We start from the raw sequence: 22,907 nt of genomic DNA, 5'->3' as shown, positions 1-22,907 counted from the left end.
CCACCCAGGCGTCTCTGTTCATACTTTTTAAAAATAATATGTAGTCTTGGGGCACCTGGGTGGCTTAGTCGGTTAAGCATCCGACTTCGGCTCAGGTCATGATCTCATGGTTCGTGGGTTCAAGCCCTGCATCGGGCTCTGTGCTGACAGCTCGGAGCCTGGAGCCTGCTTAGGATTCTGTGTCTCCCTCTCTCTCTCCCCTTCCCCCCCCACTCTCTCTCTCTCTCTCTCTCCCTCTCTCTCAAAAATAAATAAACATTAAAAAAATTTACAACAATAAAATAAAAAAATAAAAATAATATGTACTCTTTAAAAAATACTTAGACAATGCAGTAAATCAATTAAAAAAATCTCAGACCCAGAAATACTATTAATACTTGTATAAAATGCATATATTTATATATAAATATAATTATGTTTGTTTATGTATTTATAAAAAAAAACAAGAGCATATATATACATACTGTGTTGTAACAGTATTCCATTGTATGGAAGTTTTATAATATTTTTTAACCAAACCATAATTGCTAGACAGGTGATGTGGGCACAACTCTGTACGTGAACGTCCAAATTCTCTCAGTCAGTAACTTAGTGATTTTAGACAAGTTATTGTTGGGTCACTTTCTAGAAATGTTGTGGAAGTCATATTGATATATATTCACTTCCACCATCAGTGTATAAAGGTTTTCTTTTCCCTACACCATTCCCGGCAACGAGTCTTGCCGATATTTTATGATTTCCCCCAGGATGCAGGCAAAATAAATTTTTTAAAACTTTATTTATTTACTTTGAAAGACAGAACCAGCAGGGGAGGGCGAGAGAGAGAGGGCGAGAGAGAGAGGGGGACAGAGGATGGGGACAGAGGATCCGAAGCGGGCTTTGTGCTGACAGCAGAGAGCTGGATTTGGGGCTTGAACTCATGAACAGTGAAATCACCACCCGAGCTGAAGCCAGACACTTAACTGACTGAGCCACCCAGGCACCCCGTTAAAAGTTATATCTTTCACTTAATAGGTTTTTCTAGACCGCCCTATGTTCATGCCGTCACGTGAGACATGATGCAGCCATGGCCCCAGCCCTCCCCTCACAGAGCTCAAAGACCACAGGGTTGAGAGACATTGATTAAGTAGTTCTTGGGCTCCTCGCTGGCAGCACGGAGACCGCTTGGGATTCTCTCTCTCCCTTCTCTCTCTGCCCCTACCCTACTTGTGCTCTCTCGCTCTCAAATAAGTAAACTTAAAAAAAAAAAAAAGGGTTCCTGTGAACTGTGATGAGGGCAGTTATGGTTCGCATTTCTTTGATTATCCACTCAGGTCCTTAGTAAATGACATGAAAAGGGCCCGTCCGTTGAGGTTTTGTGCTGGTACAACCTCGTGTCTGTCGGTGGACCCAGGAGATGGCTGTTTTCTTTTGCCCCTGTTACCTCATGCAACGATACAGACGATGGGGCAACAAAACACAGCGTCCCAGAGGATTTTCTAGGAGAAAAAGATGAAATCAGTTATGCTTTTCTGGCCTCATTTCTCGAACATCCTTGGAAACTTATCTATTATTAACGTCTTGAGGACTAAACCAATCACATGGGGATGATACCCTGATGTGGCATACTTTAATTGCACAACATGGGATAAAATGATAATATAAAGTGATAGTGGGAACAACCGGATATCTGTATGAACAAAAAATGAGCCTCCATGCTTTCCTCACACCAGACGCCAAAATTCTCCCAGCATAGGTCACAGACCCCAACGTAAGTGCTGAGACTATGTTGCTTCTCCCGTTAAACACAGGAGAAAATCTTGATGGCGTTCAGTTCGGCCAAGATTTCTCTCACAGAACACAGTAACAGAAGCCATCAAAGAAACACTTGATGAAATGGACTTCAGTTTTGAAAATGCTTGCTTTTCAAAAGCACAGTTAAGAAAACAAAAAGGAGGGGCGCCTGGGTGGCGCAGTCGGTTAAGCGTCCGACTTCAGCCAGGTCACGATCTCGCGGTCTGTGAGTTCGAGCCCCGCGTCGGGCTCTGGGCTGATGGCTCAGAGCCTGGAGCCTGTTTCGGATTCTGTGTCTTCCTCTCTCTCTGTCCCTCCCCCGTTCATGCTGTGTCTCTCTGTGTCCCAAAAACAAATAAACGTTGAAAAAAAAAATTAAAAAAAAAAAAAAAAAAGAAAACAAAAAGTTAGGGGTGCGGCTCAGCTGGTTCAGGGTCTGACCCTTGGTCTCAGCTCAGGTCTTGATCTCAGGGTTGGCTGGTCAAGCTCCAGCCCCAGTGTGGAGCCCACTTAAAAAAAAAACAAAAAAAAAAACAGAAAGAAAACAAAAAGGAAAGCAGACTGAAAACAGATTTATGTAAAACATGTGTCTGAAAATGGGCTCATATCCAGAATATAGGAAGAATTTAATATCACAACTGATAATAAGAAAAGAAATAACCGTTAAAAATGGGCAAGAGATTTGAACAGGTATTGCAGAACAGGAGATTTATGGATGATTAAGAAATGTATGGAAGGGGCGCCTGGGTGTTTCAGTCGGTTGAGTGTCTGACTCTTGATTTCCGCTCAGGTCATGATCCCAGGGTTGTAGGATCAAGCCCCACATTGGGCTCCGTGCTGAGCGTGGAGCCTGCTTGGGATTCTCTCTCTCTCTCTCTCTCTCTCTCTCTGCCCTCCTCCCCCACTCTCTCTAAAAAAAAAAAAAAAAAGAAAGAAACACATGGAAAGATGTTCGGCATCACTAGTCATCACGGACAGGCAGTTAAGACTAACATGAGAGATCGTTACATAGTCCTGGTGGTTAAGGTTAAAAAGACCGACAGCACTATGTATTGAAGAGGATTTGAGGGATCTGGGGGCACAGCAGTCACTTTGGAGGAGAGGCAGGCCATGTCCTATAAAGGGTCCTAGTACGGGGCACCTGGGTGGCTCGGGCCATTGAGTGTCTGACTCTTGATCTCAATTCAGGTCTTCAGTCAGTGTTGTGAGTTCAAGCCCCATGCTGGGCTCCACGCTGGGCATGAAGCCTACTTAGAAAAAGCGTCCTAGGTATGTGCCCAGGACTAATGAAAACATTTGTTCGCATAAACACTTGCATGCAAATGTTCTTTGCAGTGCTATTCATGTTAGCTCAAAACTGGAAATAATGCAAATGTCTGTCAACCTCTGGACGGATGATTGTGGTATGAATCAACACTATGGAATACTACTCAGCAATGAAAAAGGAACTGCGTATTAAGGTGAATATTCAAAATAATTTTGTTAAGTGGAAGAAGCCAGCCATGGCAGGCTACATAGAGCCATAGAATTCTAGAAAAGGCAAAACCGTGGTGGAAGAAAGATGATCAGTGGTTGCCTGGAGCGAGCATCTGAGCAGGAGACGGACGGCCGCGGGACGAGGGGGAACTGCCCGGACCCCGGAAATGTTCTGCATCCTGATCGCAGTGATGGAGGTTATATACCGTTTGTAGTTACCTCAACTCGGCAAACCATACACCTAAGAATGAATAGGTTTTATTTGTGTGTTAAAGCCGCGAGAAAAAACATCAGAAAAAAAAAATTGATCTTTCTTGGCCCTCTTCAAATGCATTTTCTGCCTTGTATGATTTCTATTTTGAATTACATGTGGGAGTGAGAAATCGTAAAGTTTTCAGTGTCTTCATCTGGCCCCGGCACAAAAGCATCGGAGTCCCTTCTGGTCCTGCGTTGGTCACACTGGTCACCTGTCATCTGCTGCTCTTGTCCTCCAAGCTCCCTCAGGTCAGCGGCTCTGTGGCTTTCATGCCATGCGTGGGGCCCTGGAATCCTTGGTGACACAGGGGCCACCATGCCAGGTTCCTGCTTCCCCTGGTACAGATTCCCTCTGCCTCCCAGGGCATAGGATGGGAGGGCACTCTCACCTCCCTTCAGGAATCTCCCCCAAAGCTCTCCCTTTTCTCCCTGGCATTCTCTCTCTCCTACTGTTACATTTTTCTGCAAGAAAAGCCTTTATCAAATCCCTCAGGCTGGGGGGGTGGGTAGTAATGGCCCCCATCTGGAGGCAGGGGGTGAGGGGAGACATATCGAGTGCCTGGAACATGGCCCAGCCCGAGGGAGCCCTGCGAAGGGGGGCTTCCACTGCCACCACCCCTGAGTCGGGCATGGGGGCGGGCAGAGGGAGCAAAGCCATCATACTGGAGCTGGAGAGCTTCCTTCCAGGTCATCTGGATGGGAGTTTGGGAGTCGGGCAGGGCCCCCTGGAAAGAGGAGCAGCTCAGGAACTGGTTTCTGTGCCACGCGTGGGTGGGGAGGGTGGGTGAGGCCATGCAGGGGGCACCGGGAATGGGGAGTGTCCTAGGGTCCATCGGCCCTCTTTCCCCCCGGAAGGGCAGGAGACGAGCCTCTGGGGCCCTAAACTGGGCAGAGGGCAAAGGTAGCATCAGAGAGTGAGCAGAATAATGGTGCGTATTTCTTTCCCCCACCCCTGTCTCCCTCCTCTTCTTCCTTGCTCTCTCCTTTTCTCCTTCTCTGTCTCTTCCCCTTCTCCCATCCCCTCTCTTCCTGTCCCCACCTTGGTCTAAAAAGCCTGCGAAGAAGAGTCTGCGCTCAGAGGCATGTCATGAGTAACCCACTTGTGTACTTGCGGTTTACCTACCTGTAGAAAATCTGCACCTAAGATCGCCACATGCTGTGGGCAAGTGGTTTTGATTCCGCTCCACAAATATTTACTGTGCTCTGGTTAACTGAGCGCACTTTGTGCCCGTGGTGCCAGAGAGATGCAAACGGGCAAGGCCAGTCCTCGGAGGAGCCAGTCTGGGGCCCCTGGCTGATGTTGGCAGAAGACAAGCCCCCCTTTCCCCAGGATACTAAAGAGCTCTCTGTCTGCCCTTGCCCTGGGCCCACTCCCCTCTCCGACCAAGTGCAGAAAGGGTCACGCCGCCAGTTGTGCAAGGTCTTAAGACAGTCCATTGAAGGCGTAGTCCACAGGAGCGAGGCAGAGCCCTGCCTGCAGGTATTGGAGGGCTTGGTAAATACCTGGCGGTTCACTGCTGACGGCACACGCAAGCTGGAATCGTGATTTCCCGTCTATTTTTCCCTCGCCTGTGAGTTTTCCAAGAGCATCCGTCCAAATAGAACTTGTCTCCTCAACACGTTTTTCAGGACCACACCAGCCTTTGAAACGGACAGGCCCCGGTTTTGTTTGCCTGTTGTTTTCGTCCGGAGAGTAAGTCTCAAGCCTAACGTTGCACCAGGGTTTAGCCAGGTCCCAGGATGAGTACAGTGCTGGTGTGCAAGAGCCCTCGGGGTAAAAGGGAATCAGAAACATAAGGGAAAAGGAGATCTGAAGAGCAACTGGGGGTTGCAGCCAGAAAGAATGTTCCCGAGATGCTTTAGGCTCTGACCTCCTCTGATGTGGACCAGTCTGTGAGCAGTTCTGGCCGATAGACGATGAGCAGAAGTGACGTGTGCTTCTTCTGCGTGCTTTGCTGAGTTGCCCCGGCGAGACCTCCCAGAGACGTCCTCTCCTCAGGCATTGCAACCAGCATGGTTCCAGTGGGGGCTGCTTCAGCCCCGTCCTCGAAAAATGCCACACGGACGGCTGCTGGCCCACAGCAGGCGTGGTGGAGTGAGCTGGAGTGAGGCGGGAGCCTTAAGCTTCCGAAATTGGGACTCGGTTTTCACTGCAGCCTAACCTGGCCTGTCCTGACTTCTACGTTGGGAAAACAAAAACCCCGGTTTGACAGGCAGTTCTTCCGCATCCTTGCTTCAAAGTTCAAAATATCACATCTTCTCCCTTCTCCTCAGTCTTATCAGTCAACACCGTGCTTTATCTGCTCAGTATGCAGCATGTAGCATGAGTGAAAGAGGTGACAAAGTTTTGTGAGACTAGTAACCTACAGAAAACAATGACTCCGCTCCACGTAGGGAAGTTTACAGTGTGATGAGGGAGACAAATAGAACCTTTTCCCTCCCCCCTAATGTGCGTAATCACAGGCCATTAGCATTGACCTTCCCTGTGGACTTCAGAGGTGATCTACCCTAACTTTGTAGCCCAAGAAGGCATTACTTGTCCATCTCTGACTTATCTGTACCTACCCAGTGCCAGTCATTAAGCTGAGGACGACAGAGACAGAGGTGAGGAAAACCCAGCCTAGTGGGTACAGTGGCCCAAGAGTGGTTTGGACCTAGTGCTCAGAGCACCAAAGAGGAAAGAAGCTAGTTCAGGCAAGAAATCAGGGAAGGCTTCTTGGAAGAGGTGGTAGTTTACCTACATAGCCTTACCCCTCACTGTATGCTTGGGCCACTTCTTGACTGATTGTGGGAATGCAAAAATGGACGTTGGGCACGGCTCTCCACCTTCTCCACCATGTGGGCCAACTCAGCCCTCCGTGACCCACCAGAGATGCACCTCTGATCTCTCCCTTGGCTCTGTGACTTCCCAGACTGCCTTATGCACGTCCAGACTTTTGTCCAAGTACAGTGTGGGCTCTGCCCTGGAAGGCCAGAGGCCAGGTGGGTGACCCCTCCCTGCTCTGTAAAACCGGGAGTGAAATGAGAGCCTGGCATTCTAGGCGAAGTGCGGCAAGTGCTTATCTAACCATGCTCCCTGCAAAGAATCCCTGCCTTGGTTGGGGTGGGTGGCCATGTGTTCAACTCCCATTCCCAGGCTCCTGTGGGGAGAATCACTGAAGAGTGGCTTTGCTCCGGAGCTTGTTCAGCTCCATAGCCTTTAGCAAGCAGCTCATTCACAAGTGACTACAAATTAATACAGTACAGACCAGTTACATAAATATCGTGCTGTCATTGATTATCTTCTGTAATCAAAGGCAAGGCTGCTGACTTTGTTACTTTCCCTATCACACGGCTCTGCAGGAAAACTCTGGAGGTTGTCCACGCAGGTTTCGCTGCATGTGTCTATTTACAAGTTGTGTCTCTGATGTATTGAGAAGAGGGTAATGCCCCTTGCATTCAGACCCAGTAAGGATTTATCAAATGCCTATTATCTGAGCGGCATCGGAAGACATATTCTTATTTCATTATTGAGTTAATAGCAGTAATAATTTGATAATATGACACAAAAGTAGTCTTTACAATGACATCCCTCCCCCCCCCGCATAAATACAATTGTTGGAATTTAATCCTTTAACTTTAAAAAACCCAATGTAAACTTACAAGGAAAATAAAATATGACAGCCCCTATCTCTTTGCTTACAGAAACCATGAAGGGCAGAAGAACAAGGTCTTCAGTGTTGGGTAGTAGCTAAGTGGACCGTCGTAGTCGCCGATTTTCAAAAGTTAGAACGGGGTAGGTGAGCCACTGACGTCTGCACTATTAGCCTGTATCCACTTGATCGATTGTTAACCAACTTAAATGCATGGGGTTGGAAACTGTAAATTACTTCCCACAATGCAGGAAAACAACGCCATCTTTCCATTTACCTGCCAGTGCTAAGGCCGGCTGGATTTTTCCATCAGTTGTTTGAATTCGGCTGACGGTGACTTCGTGGGGGCCACCTCTCTCTTCCACCCTCTGGGACTCGTGTGCACTTGGGAGAATCTGGAGGGAGCTCTACCCTCGGGGAAGCCAGAGTTTTAAAATCCGCAAGCCAGTCCCTTTTGCCTTAGTTGAGGGAGAGACTCTGCACAAATCCCCGGGAAAGCTCGGCGGTCGCCAGACCCCCGCGGGTAGTGCAGTTTCCCTAACCTTGACGCCCAAGTCAGCCGTTTCTAACCGCTTTCCAAAGCGTCGCTCGAGCCCGGGAGTGGTTTGAAAGAAAAAAACGAAACCGCCCGTTTGAAGCTTCGGCTAAAGGGCACTCGCTCCCTGGGGGCTCAGGGGCAACTTCTCCATCACCTCGTCCAGGGATTTTAAACAATCGCGGACCACCAGCCCCCTTTACGCTCTCGGTGCCCATCTCGCTCCCTGCCACTTCCCTCCACGAACGCCGGCAGGAGTGGGTGGCAGCACCGAGGCGATTTGATTCGCATTTTCTTTTTTTCCTCCGGGTTTTGTCATGGAAACGCTGACACAACCTCCAGACGGCGGCCGAGCCCGGCCGGGGACTGAGGGCTTTTGGGACCCTGCGGGAGCGCGGCGCGCTCTCCGCACTCCCCGGGAAACAGCTGGACGCGACCAATTCCCGGGTAGGGGCGGGGGGAGCGCGACGCTCCGCCCCGGCGCTCCGGCCCCTCCCTCCTCCCGGCTCTCCGCGGGCGCCCTCCCCTCGCCGGGGGCTGCGAGTTGCATTTGGTAAAACCCAGCCCGGAATATATAGATCATTGGAGCGCAATGAAGTAGCCTTTGGAGCGGAGGGAGGGGGCCCGTCCGACAGCCACAGCGGCCAGCGCAGCGGCGGCGGCGGCGGCACCACCAGCGCTCGCACCCCAGCCGCCCGGCCCGCGAGGAGGCAGCGGCGGCCGCCGGCGGGAGCGGAGGCGGCGGCGGGGAGGCGAAGAGGAGCAGCGGGAGGAGCAGGAGCGCGCAGCCGGCGGGTCCACGCATCTCGGCACTTCCAGAGCAACTCCGGCGCCTTCCGTACCCCTGCCCGGGGCTGGGGGCTCCGAGAGCGGCCGCGAAGCCCTCCCGATCGTCCCCCTCCCGAGCCCTGCCCAGCCCTTGCCCTGCGCCTCCCGGGCTCCGCTCCGCGCGGCAGGGTCCCGGCTCCTGCGCCCCGGGCGCGCCTCCCGGACACCCCGGTCCCCGCAGCCAGGACAAAGCCATGAAGCCGGCGCTGCTGGAAGTGATGAGGATGAACAGAATTTGCCGGATGGTGCTGGCCACTTGCTTGGGATCCTTTATCCTGGTCATCTTCTATTTCCAAAGTATGTTGCACCCAGGTAGGGGGCGCGTTAGCGTGGTTTTGTTGGATATTTTCTTCTCTCTCGCTCGCTCGCTGGCGCCTGGTTTCTGCCTATTCCAACCTTACCTCTTCTCCCTCAGCCACCTCGGGACTCCTTGCTGCCCGGACAGGACGAGTCGGGATGGAGAGGAGGAGAGAAGACGTGCTCTCTCTCCTCTTCTTCCTCCCGGCTCCAGGCTGGAGGATGGGAGCAAGGGGGAGCGTTTTTTTTTTTTTTTTTTCCTCCCTTTTTTCTTTGTGTCTCTTGTCTGTCTGTCTGCGAGGTAGCAGAGCAAGGTAGAGAGGTTGTGGGCAGCTGCTGACGTGGGGGGCCGGTTTGAAGAGAATGCAACTCCCCGCGGATGCAGCGATCCGTGGATGAAAGAGGCGCCGGGAGGCGGCCGCCCTGCGCCTGGGCGCGCTGCCTTTTCCTAGGGTTGGGGGCTTGGGGGCTAAGGGTGTGCGCCCCGGCGAGGTCGCCAGCCCCTGCTGGGGAGCCTGAGGCTCAGGCTCCCACGTGTCCGGGACTCAGCGCCGCGCAGAGGTGTAGGGAGAGGCTTGGTGCCCCGCACTGCCTCTCCACTAGGTTGGGGAAGGGGCCAGGCGCCCCTTGTTTGCCCCCGGGGTCTGGCTCCTCATTGACCTTGCGGCTGGTGTCCTGGGGCTTCCTTCACCCCGCGCCCCCACCCCAACGGCTCTCCCGACCCTGCGCTGGTCATTGCTCCTGGGTCACGCCTTGGCCGCGGCAGTTTTGGAGGAAACTTTGGCCCGGTCCTGGACTGACCGTCAGGTTGCTTGCCCCTCTCCTGGGTTCCGAACATCTGAAGTCCCCCGGAGGGCCCCGGGGCGTGTGGCAGTGAGCCCCTCCCCCAGCCCTCCGTAGCTTAGGCAAGTTACACATCTGAAATCTGGACTGGGGGAGGATCGAGGCTCGCCCCTTCCAAAAGGCGCTAAGGAAAGTTTGGGACCTGGGGAGGGAGGGGCGCCCTCGAGCGCGGCGGCCGGGGGTTCACTGCTCGGCCCCGAAGCCCAACAGGTACAAAAACCTTCCGAGGAGGCTTCGGGGTGACGCGGCTCGGCCCGGGGAGCCGTGGTATCTACACCCCCGCCTCACCCCCGGCCGGCTCCCTCTGGGCCACATTGGCTCCGAAATCCTTTTTGCTTTCTTTCTTTTTCTTTTCTTTTCTTTTTTCTTTTTCTTTTCTTTTTTTTTTTTACGCCTCCGAGTTGCCTTTCTCAGTACAGCCACAGCAATAATTTGCTTTTATAATTGCAAGGGGGGAGTTGGAAACACATTTCCTTCCAGGGAAATGGGGTTGGTTTTTTTTCTCTTTTGCCTCCCGCGTTCTCCTTTCAGTGTGTATGTATCTAACACTTTCAGCAGACGCAGCCCCGAATTCTAGCTTGCGTTTGGGTGGGTGGCAGAGGAATAAAGCTGTTCTTTCCATCAATCAGGCAGGGCTGCGGGTGTGAGATTCCTTGACAGCGTCGGGGACTGAGCGGCCCCTCTGCCCGGCTCGCCCTGGAGCAGTTGTTCAGGCGGCCAAGGATATGGTCTGACGCTACCACTGGTAACCTCAGGACATCCGAGCCAGCCTTGTAAAAGATGGCTTTTGTTTGCAGTTGGGTATTTTTAGTTTCATGTCAGCAAACTGCAGCCGTGTTTGTCTCCTCACCCAAACCGGTGGTTGGGAAACTTCTAAGGGAATTTAAAAATGGACCTCGCTTATGTTCTGGGCAGCCGGTGCGGTGGTTCCAGTGGGCAAGGCCAGACAGACAGCAGCATCCTGGAGGCCAGGCCAGACTCCGCCCCACAGACTGGGGGACTGGGTGACGTGCAAGTGCACTGGGGCTCAACCAGTTTAAACAAAGGGCCCAGGGGTTTGGTCTAGACTTCAGATATGTGTTTAGGCCGCTTAGAATTTTGCCTGGACAGAACATGCCGGGTAATTGTCTGCAGAAATGCCAAGGACAGGACGGATATTAGTCTCCAATGCGGAATGCACTTGAACTTCTCCGTACCTGTTAGTCGTCCAGGTACTGATAATACCCCCACTCGCCATGGTTTTCATGCAGCCGGTGCTTTTTCTTGTCTGAGAATTCGGAAATAACTTTCTAACCAGAGACACCAGGAAGAAGCTTGTCCTCTGTTCTCAGCCTTCGCTTCCCTTCCTGGCCCCATTTCCTTTTAAGAAATGGCATTTGCTTATTATTCATATCTATAGGAGTGTTCTCTCCTGACATGTTTTCCCAGCCCATAGCAAGTTCCACTGTCAATACCTTCTATTGAGTGTGCAACTGAAGATGGTCCAATTGAGAGGTCTTCCTTATGTTGAATTACGTATGGTTCCACGAAAACTCCGTGCCATCAGTTTATTATGACATGGGCCATAAAAATATGCTTCGAAATCAATATTAAACATGTTCCTTTCTCCCCTCCCCCCCATCTTATTAAACTTCACGGTTGATGACAGCTGATGCTAAATCTTTTGTACTACTTTGAATTTCTTTAAAACTTAGCCGGATCTCTGCTTCTTTGAGGATTTGGGGTCATTGGTGGGATGATCCTTTGGCCTGGCTGTGCAGTTTCAGTCTTGAAAGATCACCCGGGGAGAGGCATAAGGGACCACGCCATGGCCCAGATTGTTGCTAAAAATTTGGAGCCCTCCGGTAGGAGTTCCGCATTCCTGTATCTGAAATAGAAAAATAGTATTCCGAAAGAAATGGATTCCGGGCTTCATCGGTACCTTGAGAACACCTGGAGTGTGAGAGGTGGGGGAGAAAAAAGAAAGGAGACAGCTGGCGATGGGAGGGCTGGCTGTCTCTCCCTCGGATTCTAATCTGGGGCCCATTGTCTTCTGTACTTTTCTAGTTCCCAAGCAATTCATAAACTTGAGTAGTTGATCTTTAATTTGGTTGGAGGGTTCAGGAGAAGTGGGCCTTGTCAGTAAGGCAGCTTTCTTTAGATCTCTGACATCTGAGTTATAGTCCTTGTTTATGTCAGGTTTTTTGGTTTTTTTTTTAATGTCTTTTTTTTTTTTTTTTTTAAGAGAGAGAGTGTGTGCACAGCTTGTGCATGAGTGGGGAGAGGGAGAGGGAGGGAGGGAGGGAGGGGGAGAGAGAGAGAGAGAGAGAATCTTAAGCATGCTCCATGCTTAGCTCAGAGGCTGTTGGGGGGGGGGGGCGGGCGGGCGGGCTGTGCGCTTGGTCCCATGACGGTGGGATCCTGACCTGAGCCAACATCAAGGGTATGGTGTTCAACCTACTGAACCACCCCGGTGCCCCATGATTTTATTTTTTAGTCATCTCTACACCCAGTGTGGGGCTTGAATTTACAACCCCAAGATCAAGAGTCCCGCACACTCTACCGACTGAGCCAGCCAGGCACCCCAGGATCAGGTTTTAGCCCCATCCTAATCCCAGTGTTTTACGCAGTGCCTGACACATAGTAGGTTCCCAATAAAATAATTGCTGGGGAAAAGCACGAATAGCTCAGCTCCAGAAGACCCGCTTCTCTGGTTTTCAGGAACGTTATCAAGCCTTGCCAACAATGCTGTGTCTGTGAGTCTGGGTCCGTGTGGTGGGCACCCTTCCCTGCCTTCCTGGTCTCTGAGAGCCCCCGCACACATGGATTTGGTTTAAGTCTTTGTACCCCAGGTGGAGCATTCCCCGCAGCCTAGATTTGCTGCCCCGAGGTATGAGGCAGTTGGGGCACTGCTCGGTGTCCTGGGTACCGGGGGAGCTTGGCCTCCATTAGCCACTGACTCAAAGAAACCCATCCACAGGACAAACCCCTTTTGTGGGTGTGAGCAGCCCCTGAAGTGGGTGAGGATGGAACCGCATGCTAGCGGTTTCTGCACACATTCGCGTCCATCAGCAAATGCGTCCTGTAAACGTGCGTCCTGTACAGTAAACTGTCTTGCCTACCTGCCCCGGACAGCTGGGCTTTGATGGAGCTGTGCTCTGCAAGGCAAAGCGGAGGAGGCCCCCGGGGCTGCATTTGTGCCCAGCGTGTGAAGAGAGTTCCTCCGAACCTTCCTTTTGTGTGCTCCCTAGGATTGTGGTTTTGTTCGAAATCGCCTGTTCAAAGAAGAGAAGCCTGCGGAGGAGAAAGCCTTTTCTCTCTCTTTCTCTTCCTCTCTTTTTTTTTCCTCCTGCCGTATGTTTACTTTCACTGTTGCCTGGGATTTCTTTGCCTTGGTCGAAGGTATTGAAAGATTATACCCTTTATTTGAAGACTTCTTGGGTTACCCCTTTGTACTTGTACTTGATTAGATTGAATGTGCAGTGCTTTTGTGTTATGATTTTAACCTAATTGTAAACATAATATGTGCTCATTTTAGGAAATTTAGGAAGTGTGGAAGAGAAACCATCATTTAGTATTCCACCACCCAGAGGCAACAGGTGCTTTATTCTATGTATTATAGAATATATATGTTAAAAAAAGTTGAGATTATATCATGCCTTTTGTACCTGTTTTGATGTATTTTAGACAAGTGCATCATTATGGTGACTAGTTATTATGTTTAAAGACAACATTTAACCTCAACCTTTTTAATCTATAGATTTGCATATGTCTCTGCCATCCTCCCCCGCCCCACTTTGCAGGATGTCAGTCCTGTATCATTTTTATTACTTTTTTTTAAACTGCACACGAATCTTTTTGCTTTTACATGAAATGAATTTGGACTCACCAGTTTGTAGGGCCGGTTCTTAGGTTATCTCTCTGGCGTTTCCTTTTGCAAAGGCAGCAGGAGGGTCTCAAATAGGAGACTGTTACGAATCCTGAAAACAGCATTAAATAACTGAAGGCTAAGACCTGCCCAGTATGGGGACTCCCTTTGGTGGTTGAAACGTTTGCACCTCAGTGAGGCATTGTCATGGCCGCATTAAGAGGAGCCAGATACACATAGGCAGTTTCCTCCAACAGTTACAGCCAATGCTCAGGAGCTCTCATTTCATTGCTTTCTGAAATGAAAGTGGTGGTCAGCGGAGGGGTGGCTGGAGATGTCCGTGGGGCAGGGGACGTGGGGATCCATCCTGCAGCAGCGGGGGCTGCGGTTTAGATTTATCTGGTTGGAAAGTCATTTTGCTTTTGACCAGCTCTATCAGCACAGCCGTTTAAAAACAGGAAGTCAAACACTTACAAGTTCAGGCCCCACCCTTTCCCCCCTCTTAAAATCCACCCACAAGACCCACCTCCTTAACCTGGGGAGGGTAGGTGAAAAAGGCCTTGTGAAAGTCATCGCCAGCAGGCATGTAAGTCCAAATTCTTGGAAAAAACCAGCATTGTTTGGCGTACTCATTTTTTTCTTTTTCGTTTCTTTTCTCTTGAATTTCGAGACCCTGTCTTTATCACAAGTGAAGAGGAAGGCACATCTTCCTCTGAGGTCATTGAATAGTCTGATCTATGAATTAAAAATTCCCGGAAACTTATTTGACGCATCTGAGATCAAATATGATTGATCAAAATTTACAAGCTGAGTTGTGCTTTTTTTTCCTCTGTCTCTTTGTCTGTCTCTCTTCTACTCGGTGCCAGGCCCTGGAGGTGGGTCTAGGCACTTGGGGGTTTCAGTATGGATTTTGGCCCCCAGGGAACTTACAGCCAGACTTGAAGCAAATGCAGAAGTAAAAAAAAAAAAAAAAAAAAAAAAAGTAAGCCTGTCAGGTGGTGTGGAGAAAAACAAAGCAGGGAGAGATAGATGGGGGGCGGGGCTTGCAATTGAATATAAAGGTAATTAGGGAATGCCACTGGTGGGATGACCTTGGAGAGCAGAGACCTCAGGGAAGGGAAGGAGCCATCCACGTGTCCATTCCAGGGAGAATGTCCCAGGCATAGAGCAGCAGAGGCCTGCCCCTGAGGTGGGAACTTGCCAGACAGGCAGCACTGAGTGTTCAAAGCAGAGGGAAGGGGCCGGAGCACAGTCTGCTGGGGGGCCTGGGGCAGGCTGGGCGGGAGGTGAGGAAGCTTCTTACTTGCACCTTCATCTTTGGGCAGCTGGTCCTGAGCTTTGGTAAAGGGGTCACCGCACTAATCCCGTTTCTCCTCACCCCGCCCCCGCCCCCCTGGACCACAAAGTGGTAAAAGAGATTTAAGAAACATTTTAACGGAACTGGTGTTGGGAAAGTCTTCAACAAAACGTTCGGGGTGCGATCCATGGCATTCACGACCACAAAGCGCGGTCGCACCCTGATTTCTGCGGACACTCAGTAAGGGCGTAGAGAGGGACTGGGTTGGGGGCTTGGTGATTTGGATGTGGAAGGCCTGGGTCCTGGGGCGGGGCTCCTCTGCTCCCTAACCCCATCAATTACCGTATTCCCTCCATTGTGAGAGACTCATTTTTTTTCGCAATTTCGTAGCGATGAACTTTGACGGTGTCGTCATCGATGGCTTCTTGGCACCGTGCCATGCTTCTGTGGCCAGGCTTGTTCTTTCTCATTGGGACACAGAGTGGCCATTGTCTTAGAGTTGATGCCCTCGGAGGCGGCCACCTCTGTAAATTGGGAAGGTACTTTTTGCAAACCACGGCACACCCCGTGACCTTAGTAAGGTGATGGGAAAGGGCATCCCCCTAAGACGCAGGCTCCAGGTGAGGGCCCAGAAGTGCCGGATCAGCCCTGACTGTGGGCTTCGTGAAGGCTTGGCCAGCACGTAGGCCCATAAGCCTTTTCTGCTCTGCCTGGGGGAGCTCGTCCCCATTTTCAGAGGCTTGGGGCTTGCAGTTCATCTATCTCTCTAACGTTAACTGATAGGGGTCGGGAAGAGCCCGAATGGGAAGGGTGGCGAAGTGACTTATTTAACCCGGGGCTCGACCCTGGAAGTTCCAACAGAAATAGGTGTAGACGTTTCTTGGGGAGACTATCACAGTGTGGATTTTAGTTTCTTTCATGGCCGCTGAGCTCACGTGGCCTTTATAATTTCTCTGGCCCTTTAGAAATGTAGTTGTTTGTTCGCGTGTGCGCCTTCTTCTTCAGATTTATCAGGGCACGGATTCTGTCTCTGAGGTTGGCCCAGAGGTCCTTCGGAAACATTTCAAGAGTAAACATTTCAAGAGTAAACAAGAGTAAACATTTCATCTCAAAGACACCTGTTCCCTCCCGTCCCCTCCTTACCTGAATGTCTAGAGCCCAGACGGAAGAGCTGGGCTGCTTTGCCAGGCCCAGACAGCTTCCGGGTGGTCTCTTCCATTTGTCCTCTAAATCTCTCTGCTCTCCTGTTCTACTAGGATTCGGAGTTCAGAGCTGGAACTAAAAAATGGTCTAAGTATTTTAAGCAGAGGGTATTTAATGGAGGGGATCTGGTGCTTATGAAATTGCTGGGGGCAGCTGGAGGCATAGGGCTCTCCACTGAGCCTGCAGGAAGGAGCCCCAGTTGATAGTACATGTAATTATTTGTGAACAAATCTATATTGGCTGCTCCAAACCGACCCCCCAGGAGTGCAGCTGTCTGTCTCCAAGACTGTCCCGGAACTCCTGAGTCTGAGAACAAACTGAGGCTACTGAGAACCAAGGGTCAGAAATCCTGGTTCCAGAGTTGGAATGATTCCCCACTGCAGCTGCCTCTTGACACCCAGAAGGACAGAGGGAGGACCTTGTAATGCTGTTGTAAAACCTCTCCTGTCCCCATCACCACATTAGCCTGCGAAAAACCGCCCAGAAGGCAGGAAGTTGGTCTCTGCCTCATGTCTTTTTTTTTTAAGTATATGTATGTATGTATGTATTTAGAGAGAATGCAAGTGGGGGAGGAGCAGAGAGAGAGAGAGAGAGAGAGAGAGAGAGAGAGAGAGAATCCCAAGCAGTCTCTACACCGTCATCGTCGAGCCCAGTGTAGGGCTCGAACTCACGAACTGTGAGATCATGACCTGAGCTGAAACCAAGAGTCAGATGCTCCTCCAACTGAGCCATTCAGGTGCCCCTCACGTCTGCTTTCTAAGTCTTGAGTGAGTGCTTCTGTTTGGGGAAACCAAATTCACAGCCAGAACCCTGGCTTCAAGAAAGCCTGGCCAAGTATGGCTTTTGCAGCGTAAGAAGGCCTTCTAGAAGAAGGGGTAGTGGAATGGATGATGAGCAAACATCCACAGTAGTCGACCACACATTGGTACACTGTTGGTGAAGCATCCTTGAGGAGTCATTCCCAATATGTTTTGTTTATAGATAATTTATATGCATTACCACCGTCATCTAAATATCCAGCATGAGGATATTTCTAAACTTTCTACGAGTAGTGATTGCAAAACCACAAGTTCATTATCCTCTGGTTAATTCTGTTGGCCGACACCTTTGCACTCCGATTCTGCCATCCTTTTTACCTTGTAACGTGGCAGATGGAGACTCGGAGGAGTGTGTGTGCATTGTGAGTATTCGTGCGCTGTGGTTTCTTGGCGGGGATCTTTCTAAGCCTCCATTCCATTTTGTGAGGCTCGGTTTAGGTGAAAGTAGATAATATAATCTGTACACCTACTTACGATTCGTTGTAAATGGCGAGCCATGAAATATGCCGGAGCAATGAGATCACGGAAACAGCCACAGAGTCCCTTCACTTTGTGGCTCTCCATCGTCCTCCTCATGACACCAGTGTTTCTTTTTTTCTTTAGAGAGAGAGAGAGAGAAAGAGAGAGAGAGAGAGAGAGATTGAGCGGGGGAGAGGGGCGGAGAGAGAGAGAGAGATTGAGCGGGGGAGAGGGGCAGAGGGAGAGGGAGAGAGAGAGTCTAAAGCAGACTCCACACTCAGCACAGAGCCCGACGTGGGGCTCTATCCCACAACCCCTGAGCCGAAATCAAAGGTCAGACACTGAATCACTTGAGCCACCCAGGCACCCTCACCTGTGTTTCACAAAAGGCATGTTAAGTTGTTATGATGGGTTATGTGGAAGTGTTTGTGTTGATTTCTATTTTCAACATTAAAGTTCTTTTTTTAGACTAAATATGAATGAAAGACGTAACGTTGCCTTCCCAGGGCCCTAGCGTCCCCTAGCCTTTGGAACTCCAGGTCTGGACTTGTCGCGAGCATAACCGGTGACTGCTAGGCCCGCCACAGCCAACTTTGGGTCAGGGTGCTACTAACCTCGTGCTTGGTCTGGTAGTGGGGAGTCCGAGTGTGACCGTAGGTAAGCAGGACAGGTAGCACTGAGATTTCCAGTATCACCTGAAGTTCGTTTCTGACTCCGGCAGGTTCGGGTAGGGATAAAGAAACCTGGTAATGTGGGTGTTGAAGTCCATTTCAGTCTTGTGAGTGGTTATCCTAAACGCCTCGGGAAGAAAACCCACAAAGGCAACTCAAGTTGAAACAGGCTGGTGACTGGGCTTCTGCCTGACGCTGTTAACTTCAAAGAATCGTAGAAGGGGGAAGACACAAAGGCCCCTCCAAGGGAGTATTGTCATATCACACTTTACATCTCTTAACGGTTGACGCACTTTCCCTTTATTGTCATCGTCCGTGGTCATTCGCTATAGAGAAAAGAGCACAGAATTCGCTATAGAGAAAAGAGCACAGAATTTGCGGTGTAGAGACCAGCTTTTGGACCTTGGCCACCTACTGTATCCGTTGGACATCACTCAAGATGTTTTTGTTGAATGCTTGTTAAGCGTTAGGCTTTGTTCGGGGGCTGGAGATATGACAGGGACACAGACAAAAATCCATGTCCTCGCGGTACATTCTCCTCGGGGAAGACACAATAACCAAATGCATGTTTAAAACGTAGAGTATGTTTGATGATGACAAGTGCTACAGAAGGACAGTAAGGCAAGGAAGGAGGATATGAAACCGAAGCAGCCTGGGGACTGCAGTTTGCAGTAGGGATGCCCAGATGAGGCCTCCCTGAGAAAGTGGCTTTCTTTAAAGATAGAAGGAGATGAGCCAGGGAAATAATACAGGTATTTATTGAGTGCTAGTTCTGAAGGTCGACCTGGGCCAGGTAGTTAATATGTTATTTCGCAGAACTTACAAGGTACACACGGTTATTATCATCACATGTTATAAGGGGGCAAACTGAGGCATAGAGCATATCACTCATCCAAGGTCACATTGAGAGGACTGAGGGGCCATGGCTGTCTAAGATCTGTTGCTCTGGATATCTAGTAGGGGCTCTCTGTTGGGGGTTGTCCCCTCCCCCACGTTTGGAAATGTGTCGGGATGCTCTTGATTGTCTCTAGGACTGATGACGTCAGTCTTGTTGGCAGGGCTAAGGATGCTAGGCATCCTGCAAAGGATGGAATCTTTCCGCCCATCAGAGTCATCTTGCCCAAATGCCAATCATGCTTCTCCTGGAGAAATTCCTCAAGACTCTCCAGGCTTGAACAGCGTCTGGCGTAGTACCTGGCCACACCCCGCAACTTGGGCAAGCGCCCGGCAAATTATGGCCACTTAATAATGGGTTGAAAGACCGAGCGAAAGTCATAGCCTCAGAGATTTGGTCCCCTCCTTTGCCAAGTGAAGGTAGTAATATGACCTCTCCAACCTCGTGGTGGGGGTGAGGGTTAAGTGAGAAACTAGATGGGAAAATGCCTTGAAAATGGATGCGGACACTGTGCACACAGATTGTTAGAGTAAATGCACTGCGGTTTCTCATTCTGAGATCTTAATCTTCGCGTTTACAAAAATGCTGTCGTATTTCATTCTGTTTGATACCCGAGCAGGTGTTTATCCGTTCCTTATGTCTGCCCTGCACTGTGAGGTTTACTAAGCGGGTCCTGCTCCCAGACTGCTGTATCTTCTTTCTTTCTTTCTTTCTTTTTTTTTTTTTAAAGTTTCTTTATTTATTTTGAGAGAGACAGAGTGAGTGGGTGAGGGGCAGAGAGAGAGGGAGAATCTCCAGCAGGCTCCGAGCTGAGAGCGTGGGGCTTATGAACCTTGCGATCATGACCTGAGCCAAAATCAAGAGTTGGACACTTAACCGACTGAGCCACCACCCAGGTGCCCCTAGAGGATCTCCTTTCCGTCTGCACCAACCCCCTGTCTGCTGTGCCGGCTCACCTCCCTGCCAAGGGCAAAACTGAGCTCTGCCTCGGTGGCGCATTTTACAAAAGCGGAGTTTATTTGGTGAAAACTCAGCTTTGCGGTTTCATGCCGCATGCAGAGGCCATAGCTTTCCCCCACCGACCAACCCCTCAGGTTCTCATTAACTTTAAAAGGTGGCGTTTGAAAAATAAAACACAGGGCACTGTCAGTGCCATTTCTGAAAGCTGAACTCAGGAGGATAAAAAGTTTTGGAAAAATAGCCGTTGTTCAGTGGCAGCCCTTGGGTGAGCCGAGGTTGGGTGGCTTAATGCACAGGACAGAATCGATTGGCCTTTGTCACCACACTTGAACCTGTTGTGTGCAGAGGAGGACCGTATGGCTTCTTCTCGCACAGGGACCGGTCACCCTCTGCTAGCCTGGTGGAGCTGCCCCTGGGGGATGGCATTCATAGTGGGGGCAGAGGCCCTCTCTGCCGTGGTCACCAGAGAAGGTGCTGAAATTTAGTTCAAAGGCTGTAATCCTGATTTGGGCGAGGCCAAGGTGTATTTGGTGCCCTTCCCTGCCCCACCCCTTACTTTCCTGGAGACAGTCCCGCGGGGCTTGATAGCCACGGGGTAGGGGTGGGGGTCCATCAATGCTCGGGGTTCTTTACAAGTTGAAGAGTCTATCTTTTTAGGCACTGGACCCTCCAAATGAACTTTCCACCTCACCCGACTATTGATTTAGATTAGTGGTTCTCAGCTGGGAACAATTTTGCTTCCTTCTCTCTCCCACTGCAAGGGACCTTTCGCAATGTCTGGAGAGAATTTGGTTGTCACACCTGGGGGCAGGGGGGGTCCTACTGGCATCTAGTGGGGAGAAGCCAGAAATGCTGTTAAACATCCTACATGTGCCAGATGCCTCCTCCCCCCCCCCCCCCCCACCCCCTGCTCCCCACCAACAAAGACTAATCCAACCCACAGTGGCAATAGCTGGGACACTCTTATTTAGATTCTGTAGTTTTTTGATGCCTTATTAAGAACAACACACACTCACACTCACACAGCATAAGTAAGTGCTCACTTGCTGAGTACCTACTATGTGTCAGCGTGCTAACTGCTTTACTTGGATTATCACCGTTAATCTTTGCGATCTTGTGAGCGTTTCCCAGTTCCGTTGTACAGATGAGCAATGCTCGCCGTTATGCTCCGTTTACCTGTTCTTGCTTTCAGCTGATTAGGTCAGGAGGTAATTTGTTTATAAGGACCTTCCGCTCAGCTGCAGACTCTAAGCGGAACATTCAGTGATAGCCTCTTCTCTTCTTACCCTACACTCTATCCCGGGGTGAGGTCATCCCCTCTTGGGACCCGTGCTGTCAGCTGTGTTCAGGTGACGCTTCTCACTTCAACTTGGATGTATCCTGAGGTCAAAGTGCAGTTCATACGTTACCTCCCGTGTAAAATCTTCATCTGCCCTCTCGGTCAGATGAAGGAGGTGGACGGCCTTCCTCTGCGCCCTGTGGTACTTTGTGCATGCGCACTTCTGTTATTACACACTCTGGCGTATTGGGTCATCGAGGGCAGGCTGTGTCTTGTTCAGCCCAGTACCTCAACATCTGACTAGAGCTTGGTCCGGAGAAGTTGTCCCAGGCCGTTCAGGCCGCTGCCACAAAGTGCCACAGACTGGGTGGCTTGTAAACAACTAGAATTAACTCCTCACTGCACTGGAGGCTGGAAGCTTAAGAGCAGGGTGGCAGGATGATTGGGTGATGGACCTCTTCTGGGGCATAGACTTCTCGTTGTAGTTCCACGTGGCGGAAGGGGTGAGGCAGCTCCCTGGGGCCTTCTAGAAAGGCACCAATCCCATTCACGAGGGCCCCATCCTCATGACCTAATCACCTTCAAGGGCTCCACCTCCTGATGTCATCACCTCGGGCATATGTTTCCAATGTATGGCTTTTGGGGGGAGGACACAAACATTGGGACCATAGCAATAGTCACTCAGTCAATATTTATTGAAAGAATGAAGACATTGATGCCGATTGGTAAACAAGAAGAAAATCCCGCTAATGAAGGTGGTGAGTATGGAGTTTTCAGCCATTGTCGTGGCCGATTAGGTTTTCAGTTTGTGCAGTGAGTGAGCAGTCATGGAAGAGAGCAAAGAACAATTCATTTAGCAACTCATTTAACGATTCGTTTGGCTAGGTGTAGACCCAGCCAAAAAATGAGCAACTTTTGAAGACGTGGTTGTTAGGTACCGTAGCCACGATGGTAAACCGGTATGTCCTGGGAAGGGATCTGCTGGTTCAGCGGGAATGGGAGAGCGCCTGGAACAGGACCTTTCTAGGACAGCATTGTCCAGCCAGAATATACTGTCAGCTATGTGTGTAACTTTAAATTTCCCCGTAACCACATTGAAACAAAGCAAAGAAACAGAAAAAAATAAACAGGTGAAATTAATATCTAAAGAATCCTTTTAACAAGCAATGAATATTACAAATTACTGAGATCTTACATTTTTGCACTAAGTCTCTGCGCTAAGTGTGTATTTTACGTTTACAACACATCTCGATTCGGGCTAGCCTCATTCCACGTGTTTGTGGCTTCCACATTGGCTAGGGCTACTCTGAAGGGTTAGAACGCCCCTTTCCCCTTTATTTAAGGCATGTGTTACTTCCTGGGTTTAAGCTGTACCCTCTGGGACTCTAGGTGTTAAATGTGAGATGTTAGCTGTGGAATCAGATACGCATCACTCAAGTCATTTCAGGCCTCTAAGATACCTGGAGTCTTCTGGTTAGTCAAATGCCGCCTGAACCTTGACCTTCCTAGTGAGATCCTAACAAACTCTGTAACGTAGAGAGAGAAGGTTATCAACTCCATTCCACAGATGAGGCAGTGGAAACTCAGAGGGGTTCAGGGAATTGCTTACGTTTGGTTTGAAAGGATTCTAACGCAAACGTCTGAGTGCAAAGGCGGGCCCAACATTCATTCTGTTGGGGTGGACAGAATGCACATGATTAACTGTCTACGGGGCCAGATGTGGTTAGGGTTACAAAGAGAGACAAACAGCTCAGGACAGGGTGGGGGGATTGTTGATTTAGAGTGGGGGTGTTGAGGAGAGCTTCATAGGAGAGGTGGTGTTTGTTGTGCCCAGAAGGA

At 50.1% G+C, this 22,907-nt stretch overlaps 1 protein-coding gene and 1 long non-coding RNA gene across 3 annotated transcripts in view; one reads left to right on the top strand and one right to left on the bottom strand.

Moving 5' to 3' along the window:
• Window positions 1-759: 759 nt before the first annotated feature.
• LOC147578939 (uncharacterized) lies at window positions 760-13,980 on the bottom strand. The gene is made up of 2 exons (XR_015253383.1): window positions 13,508-13,980; window positions 760-1,478 (listed from the first exon to the last, which is right to left on the bottom strand). It is a non-coding gene; the product is annotated as an uncharacterized LOC147578939 (long non-coding RNA).
• CHST11 (carbohydrate sulfotransferase 11) overlaps window positions 8,173-22,907 on the top strand; it is a 264,903-nt gene continuing 250,168 nt past the window's right edge. Inside the window, exon 1 of one of the 2 annotated variants that reach the window (XM_086712488.1) lies at window positions 8,173-8,796. In XM_086712488.1, coding sequence (XP_086568614.1) covers window positions 8,694-8,796 — 103 coding nt within the window. In that variant the 5' untranslated portion in view covers window positions 8,173-8,693. Of the gene's footprint in view, window positions 8,812-22,907 lie in introns of both variants that reach the window. The other variant, XM_086712487.1, reaches the window with a different exon arrangement.

The sequence above is a fragment of the Puma concolor genome, chromosome B4 (genome assembly GCF_028749965.1).
Source record: "Puma concolor isolate L17-30 chromosome B4, mPumCon1.1.hap2, whole genome shotgun sequence".
NCBI lineage: Eukaryota > Metazoa > Chordata > Mammalia > Carnivora > Felidae > Puma > Puma concolor.
This window is presented reverse-complemented; position numbering and strand designations above follow the sequence as displayed.